At 39.2% G+C, this 8,696-nt stretch overlaps 1 protein-coding gene across 1 annotated transcript; it reads left to right on the forward strand.

Moving 5' to 3' along the window:
• Positions 1-4,799: 4,799 nt before the first annotated feature.
• On the forward strand, positions 4,800-5,831 carry LOC148501499 (olfactory receptor 5AR1-like). The gene has a single exon (XM_088450435.1). It carries the CDS (start codon positions 4,800-4,802, stop codon positions 5,829-5,831), a length of 1,032 nt encoding a protein of 343 aa, XP_088306561.1.
• Positions 5,832-8,696: the final 2,865 nt, after the last annotated feature.

Genomic DNA, 8,696 nt, shown 5'->3' on the forward strand with positions numbered 1-8,696 from the left:
AGGAAGGGCCAGGGTAGAGATAGTAGAGGCCAGGAGATGCTGGGGATGAAACAAGAGGTAGCTACAAGTGAGAATGATAATAAACAGAAATTTGACAGGCCCAAACAGTGCCCCCTGACCTGTGGTACCCTGTGTGATTGTACCGGCCGCACTACCCTAGCTACGGCCCTGCTCTTCAAACTACAGTATAGTAGTTATGTAAGTCCAACACCATTTTAGTAGAGATGAGCGGTTAAGTTTTGTTGAAAAAGGTACATCTCGGTTCCCTCAGCTGTGCAGGTTTAGTTTTGTAAAAATAAACAGATAATTAAAAAAAAAAAGACCCCCATCATGGAACCTGTGAGCCTGGTCTGGTATTGGAAAGTAGGGGGGGAAAACAGCACCTGGGCTTTGGGCTTATTTTGCGGTTCCCACCCTGGGAATTCCAACCCTGGGGCAGACCAGTTTTGGTCTGGTTGCCAATAGGACAGGCGGACCCCATGCTACATGTCTCCTTGTTATATTGTCAGCCCCCTTACTGGTTCAACCTGGTGCTGTTTATTGGAAAATAGGGGGACCCCATGCTGTTTCCCCCCAACACACATTTTTTTTTTTTTTTTAACTATTCTTTACCACAAGCAGCAAATAAACTTGCGGCTTTGGATAAATATGTTGGCAATATATTATATTTTCTACTAGACTTTTAGGTTATAAGTTCTTGATTAATGAAACCATGCTACAGGGCTATATAATTTATTAAACTGTCATCCTGTCTGCCACTGCAGTGCTACTGTGTGTCATAAATGTGCTATATTCTTTTACACTGCCATGTGTTTGTTTCGCTGTTCAGTTGCTTAGTTTAATTGATAAATCTTAAATAATTATCAATTTTTGTACTAGCCTGTTACTCTGGCTTGATTCGCCTATATTGGCCTGTGCTTTGGGCTATATTCAGTGCCTTGAAAATATTCTTGTATCCTTTTGCTGATTGGTACTTATTAATGATCGTGTCCCAGTTCTGCTTGGAATATTCTTTTATCTTCATTTTGTACAGTAGCCTTTGGAGATGCAGGCAGAAAGTTCAGACCCCATAGACAGGCAAAAAGTATAGACCATCATCCTTGACAGATCCATGTGCTTCCCATAATGGGCTCATCATTTGTTACATATTGGTTATTTACATTTTTGTGCTTTTGACATTTCATTAGTATTTAATTTGTAAGATATAGGGATCTATTTATCAAGCAGTGAAAAGCATGGAGAAGTGGACCAGTGGAGATGTTGCCCATAGCAACCAATCAGCTTTCAAGTAGCATTTATCAAGTACAGTCTATCAAATAATAAGTAGGAGCTGATTGGTTGCTTTTCACTGCTGCATAAATAGACTCCATAGTACCAGGTTAAATGCTCATGCTATGTTTTTTGTTTTATTAGTACACAAATCAACATTATTTCAATAAAAACTCTGATTAAACAAATGTATAAAAAAAATCAATATTGTTGTCACGATATAGATTTACTAGTAATTTAAATGTATAAATGTATCTTTATATCATTATGTCATTACTTTTACTCTCTGGGAACTGCATCATGTCACTAGAGCATACAAAAAGTAAGTTCTTTTCTTCAACTTAAAAAACTTTACTCTTTGGCCAGCCCCTCGGGTAATGTTAGATGCATAACATACCAGACTTATAAACTCTTCACACATCTCAGCATAAAGAGACTGCTGGATATAAAGCAGTTTGCTGGTGTCATGCACAGATTTGTATTTCGCTCATAAACATATGATAACAGCAGTTGAACTACAATGTGCAAGTGTAACTGAACCAAAGTAAGTAAGTAATGGAATTATTTCAGTATTAGATCAGAGTACATTTAATAGTGATAAATAATGTAAATAATGCCACGAATGTGCGACTCACTTATTTGATTATTGGAATGCACTGCAGCCGACCTCTGGAGCCATCAGTGCCAATAATTAAAACTTAATCAACTTTAAAACAAACTCATATGAATGTATAATTGAACAGTTTACATTGTATGTAACTTCCGGGGTCAGAGCTTTAGGCTATTCAGGTAGAAGACTCTGCATGTGACAAGAATACATTGTGGGTGCATATTCATAATTTGCTGTATTATCTGTTTACTAGAAAATACTTTATTAAAAGTGCATATCCACATTTTATTTAAGTTATTTCTAATGTGTATATTATAATGTCCTGTACTTGTACATACTGTATGTGCTTACTGTTTTGTGTTCCAGTTTTCCAATGATCCATGTTATTTGCATTCTCCACCTTTGTTCACAGTGGTGGTAAGCAACCTGGCAAAACTAAGGGGTCTATTTACTAAGCTGTGTTAGGAGATAAAGTGAACAGAGGTGAGGGACCAGCCAATCATCTCCTAACTGCCATCTCACAGGCTGTGATTTAAAAATGACAGTTAGGAGCTGATTGGCTGGTACCTTATCTTCATTCACTTTATCTCCTAACACTGCTTAGTAAATAGACCCCTATGTACTGTACCCACAGCTATGATGGCGTGTGGATGTACAGTCACTGGGCATGATTTCCAATGTGCACTCGATACACATAACAAATCTTTTCTAGGACTGTGTATTCTTTTTCAGTAGCTAATAGCAATACTAAAGATTGTTAATGAATATTTTATAGATTAATTAAAGGACAGAAATTTGTCTGTAGTCTATTCTAGCTTTAAGGTCTTTAGAAAAGCAGTTTTGTAATATGGGGAGGGGAATGCATGCCAACAGGAACCCATAGACGGAGAGCTGGTAAAAGAAGCAGGGTCTTCATAATAGAGAGTAGAGATTGTTTCTGTGCGTTAAATAGAGTATGTTTCAAACTGAATCAGATCAAAGCAAAATCTACAATGATGCTCAATTGTTATCTGTTTTACTGATCGCATTTGAGTTTAATGTTGTGCGGATATTGGGTCTCATTCAGACCCGCTCGCGAGCGCAGGACGCTCGCAAGCGGGTCGATGGTACCCAAATGTGCATGCGCACGACGCATGCGCACGACGCAGCCACGCCCCGGTATGCCCCCTTTGGTGGGCGTACCGGGGCGTGGCTGCCAGACGGAGGCGTTCCCACGCCTACCGTCTGGGTCCGACCCCACTGACATCACTAGTGATGTCAGTGGGAGTGATTTTGGCTCTGATAGAGCCAAAATCACTCCAGGGCTTGCGGCAACGAGACCCTACCAGGGTCTCATCGCAAGCCCGATGGTCGTGATGGTCTTGGCCATCGCGACCATCATCATGGACGCTCGCATAAGCTGTGGGTGGTAACCCACAGCTATGCGAGCGTCCAAGAGGCCGCTCCAATTTTAGGTAGCCCGACCCTGATTCAGAGCGAGCGCTCTGGTCAGAGCATCCGGCTCTGAATCAGGCCCATAGTGTACAACAGATTGTCACTCAAAATCACAAACATAAATAGCCTAGCACTTTCCTCACACAATGAGCTGCTGTTATTTCTCAGCCACGGCTACTTTTCTCAAATAAAAGGACATTTATTTTCCCTGCAGTCTGAATGTAAGTTGTACAATAGCAGGAAAATCCCACTCCACTGAATGGACTCATATACTGTAGAAGAAGATGAATATTGTTTACTTTAAAATATATTGGATGAATAAGAGAATGCTTTCCTTATATGGTGAAATATGTTACATTTCAAGGTTTTTACCTTCTTTGTATTTTTGTCCAAATGACAAGTTGTTCGACATGCGAAGTAAAAATATAGTGCAGCACAAAATGTAAAATTATTTACGGGTTAGATATAAATGAACTCTAAAGAATTTGCTGGGATTTTGACTTTAAAGGGGACTTAAATCCCATTGACAGAAAATCAACATTTTAAATTACTGTGTGATCTTTCCACAGGGTGTATGCAAAGAAACAAAGTAATACATAGTGTAATACTGTTATACAAAATTGTAATTTATATAATATGAAAATATAATATACTGAATCCTCAATGAACATCAGTTCCAAAATACGTATTACTTCTACAACATAAGATGCTTAAAATAGTGTAAAAGTAACATTACTAAGGGATCATAAACACAATCACACTCACAAGCCGACAGGGATTTTTATAAGATAAAAGTCCAAACACAGTTTTACAGATACACTGATGTTTCATAACTTGAAATGAGTAAACTATCCCTCCAATTGCAATAATGTCTTAGAAGTGATTTGTGATCATCTTGCTGGCTTCCTCAGAAAATAAATCTCTAGATTTAAGTTCACAAAAAACATAAAAATATAATCAACACTCGGATAAATTAATAATAATAATAATAATAATAATAATAATAATAAAAATAATAATAATGTTATTAACACATTCTATGAAATTAATTTAACAATTCTTCTTCTTGTTGTTCTTCTTCTTGTTCTTCTTCTTCATAATAATAATAATAATAATAATAATAATAATTATTATTATTATTATTATTATTATTATTTATTTATTTATTTATCCGAGTGCTTATTATATTTTTATGTTTTTTGTGAACTTAAATCTAGAGATTTATTTTCTGGTTTGTGTTACAAATAATTTATTGAAATCTGGATTTAAGTTGTCTTTTAATGTGTAAGTGATAAAGTGACTTAGCATGCATATGCAAAAGTCATAATTATTGTCATTTTATTTAAAAAGGTTTTTTGAATACAACTGTGGCATCTGTCTTAGATTGTGCTCTCCTATATACACAGAAATAACATGTTATTAATTATTTATATGCTATACATTTAGTAACAGGCAAAAATAAAACTGATTTATCTTTCTTCTAGACATGAGTATAACACATAAGCACAATTCAACAGAATTTTTTTTCACAGGCTTATCTGATGTTTCAAAACTTACATTGCCAATATTCCTAATTCTTTTACTGGCCTATGTCATCATTGTCTGTGGGAATGTCACCATCATTAGCGTTATCTGTGAGAATTCTCACCTTCATACTCCTATGTACATTTTCCTTTTAAACCTGTCTATAATTGACATTGCTTCTACTTCAATTGCCCTACCTAAATTATTAAACATGCTTCTCACACAATACAATTTAATCTCATTTAGAGAATGCATGATACAATTATTTGCCTTTTTCTCAATGGCCGGAACTGAATTCAACTTACTTGCGGCCATGGCATACGATCGTTATGTGGCAATCTGTCACCCACTTCATTATGTTGTAATCATGAGTGTAAGACGCACTGCTTACCTGTCAACTGTGGTGTGGCTTGTTGGTTTTTTGGATCCCATTGCACACACTGTCCTTATATCGAAGATGTCCTTTTGTGTATCTCACTCTATAAACCATTTCTTCTGCGATATTTTGCCATTGCTTCAGATCTCCTGCAGTGACATTTCAGAGGTGGAAATTGTAAATTACATTGAAGGGACATTTCTTGTATTTACTGCATTTCTGCTTACTTTAGTATCATATATCTTTATAATTTCCACCATATTGAAGATAAAGTCTGCAGAAGGCAGAAGTAAAGCCTTTTCTACCTGTACGTCTCATCTGACCTGTGTTATCATGTATTATGGAACATTAATGTGTTTGCACATGAGACCCACATCAAATTACTCTCCAAAAGAAGACATGTATTTTGCTCTTTTGTATGTTGTGTTGGTTCCTATGCTAAATCCTTTTATATACACTTTAAAAAATAAAGAATTCCAAAAGGCTTTTGAAAAATATAAGAGCAAAGTGTTGTTAAAAAAAACAGGGCCGTATCTAGGGCTCAGTATGCCCTGTGGGCGAAACCGTCCACCGCCGCAATGTCCATTTGCCGGGCACTCGCTGCAATGTTTTTATTAATGATGTGCCCGGCTCCTTAGCTGCATTCTGTGGAGCTCACTGGCTGCGGGAGGGGAGGCATATGGTTAGGATTCATGCAGGAACGGGTTGATATTAGGCTTCGGGAGGGAAGGGGAGGGTTAGGGTTAGGCTTTGGGAGGGGAGAGTACGAGTTAGGTTGTGTAAGGGGAGGGTTAGGTTTTGCCTGCTGGTGAAAAAGTTAGTGCTAGGTTTAGGGATAGGGGTAGCATAGTCAATGCTGCTGGTTCAGAGGAATGCCGGAACTTGGGATTAGCTGACCGGGAATACATCGCTGGAGATGTCAGATCCAACAAAAAACATAAATCAATGTGCTGCACCACCAGTACACACCATTTTGCCAACATTTGAATCATGCTAACATTTCATCCGTGTCAACATTATAGCCATGTCGACATTCTCATGGCAATATTATGAATATCGACATGATGAATGTTGAGAAAACATACCAAACCCATATCAATGTGTATGAGCAATCATACATTATAACACATTTACAACATCTCTGCTACTGTATTTGGATAATGCACCAAATGGTTATGTACCAAGCATTGATGTTGTAATTTACATACAACACTAGAGGATTGCTGATCTAGCAGGACCAGCTCAAGTTGAAGAACAGATATATTTCAAATTGACATTGTCCATTTACAGTGCAAGGCACCAGGGCTCAGTTACCTCAGAATTAATTCAATAGCATCAGCGTATAAATGAAACACAACTTAAGCAAGTATAAATAACTATTGAGCATCTACTGTACTTAGCAATAATACGCTGTTTAACAAAGTAGATTAGATTACCTCAAAACACACACTACAGAATGAAAACACTAAAATAGAAAATTACGTGTAAATACCTATTACTAAGTTCTACAAAGGCTGTATAATGTAACATGAATACAGAAAGTTATAAATGATAAAAACATTTTCATTAACAAATAAAAAACATAAATAAACCACTTTTTACTGCATGTTTGGTCCTATTGTTTCTGTCTTGTTCCCCCATTATCTCACGTTTGCAGTTAGTTCGATTTATTTAGAAAAATTATTCTGAATACTTGAAAATGTGTAACATTCTAGTAACAGAAATGAGCTAATAGATATAGCATATTCTGGACTAAACCAGATCTTGTCCAGTTTTACATTCACATAGTAAAGTGAGATAATAAAAAAACAAGGGGGAGATGCAGGGCTGGACTGGGACTAAAAATTGGCCCTGGCATTTACAACACACAGGCCCACCTCACGTCCACATCTGGCTCCTGGCATAGACTCCTCTCCTTACTATTCCTGACTCCTCCCACTTCTTAGTCTATACCCTTACAAATATAATTTATATCAAAACATCATACAAGTGTACATCATTCTCTGTATTAAAATGTACACAACAGAGCTCATCCTGCAGGGGATTCAAACATGTGCCATAGTCAGACATTTGGTATTTGGTTGGTTCTGTTAGGTAAAGCTGGAATTTCATTGGTGGAGGTCACACACAAAGAAAAGGGAAGTCATTTTCCCAATTGACTAAGCCCTAACTTAGCAGTTGTAGAGGATTAGATAGTGTTCACTGTAGGAATTTTTTAGGGCAGGGGTGCTGAACAAAGTGGATGACACATCTGTGCACACCAAAGCAGAGCCGTAATTATACATGGTGGTTCCCTGTGTACATAAAGAGCATTGGTGTCCCCATCAACAATCGAGCAAGGAGGGTGCGTACCAGAGGCACGCACCAAAAAAAAACAGATGTGGTCTCGCTGGGAAGGGTATGACCACTCAATAGTACCCCAAATGCAAATTATGCCAAACATTGGTGCCCCTTCGTCACATTACACTGCACAGTGGTGCACCTTGGTCACATTACACTGCACAGTGGAGCCCCTTCATTCATGTTACAGTGTGTCACACAGTAGTGCCCCTTATTCACGTTATGCCATGCAGTAGTAGTACCCTTCTACATTATGCCAAAACAGTAATGCCCCCAGAACATTATGCCAAAACAGTAATGCCCCAGGACATAATGCTAAAACAGTAATGCCCCATGAACACATTATACAAAACTGTAATGCTCCAAAACACATTATGCCAAAACAATAATGCCCCCAGAACATTATGCTATACAGTAATGACCCCAGAACATTATGCCATACAGTAATGCCCCATAACATTTTGCCAAAACAGTAATGCCCCAGAACATATTATGCCAAAACAGAAATGCCCCCCAAAAATTATGCCAAAACAGAAATGCCCCAGAAAACATTATACAAAAACAGTTAAGCCCCCAGAACATTGGACCTGATTCAGATCCGCTCGCAAGCGGGTCGATGGTGGCCCAGTGCACACGCACGTACGCGAGCCCCATAGCAAGTGAGACCTTCACTCGCTCCGGAGCTTGCAGCGAAACGAGGTGGCTGTCGATGTTGATCGACAGCTCGCCCTCTTTTGTAGGTGGGTAGGGGGGTGGCTGAACAAAAAGTGGCATTCCCGAAGGAATGCCTGCCATTTGTGGGCGTGCCTACTGACATCACTCGTGATGTCAGTAGTGGACCTCCAGCTCTATTAGAGCCGGAAGTCCACTCGGCATTGCGAGTGCTGAGCAGGCCCGCCAAGAGCCGTGGCGGGCCCCGGTAATAGGGGGCGTGGCCTAATCGCGGGATGCGTGGCCACGCCCCCTTGCCGAGAAAAAAAAAAGCTTTACGGCGCTGCGCGCTGGGGAGAGGGGGCGCTCTGAGCCCCCTCAGCCCAGCGCAAAGCCAGGGGGGGTGCGATCACTGTGATTGCTCCCCCGCACAGGCATAGGAGACTGCTGTCGCTGCTGCTCAGCAGCCATGAGCAGTCTCCAACTGCAGCT

Source organism: Taudactylus pleione, unplaced genomic scaffold (genome assembly GCF_031769625.1).
Source record: "Taudactylus pleione unplaced genomic scaffold, aTauple2 ptg000518l, whole genome shotgun sequence".
NCBI classification, from domain to species: domain Eukaryota; kingdom Metazoa; phylum Chordata; class Amphibia; order Anura; family Myobatrachidae; genus Taudactylus; species Taudactylus pleione.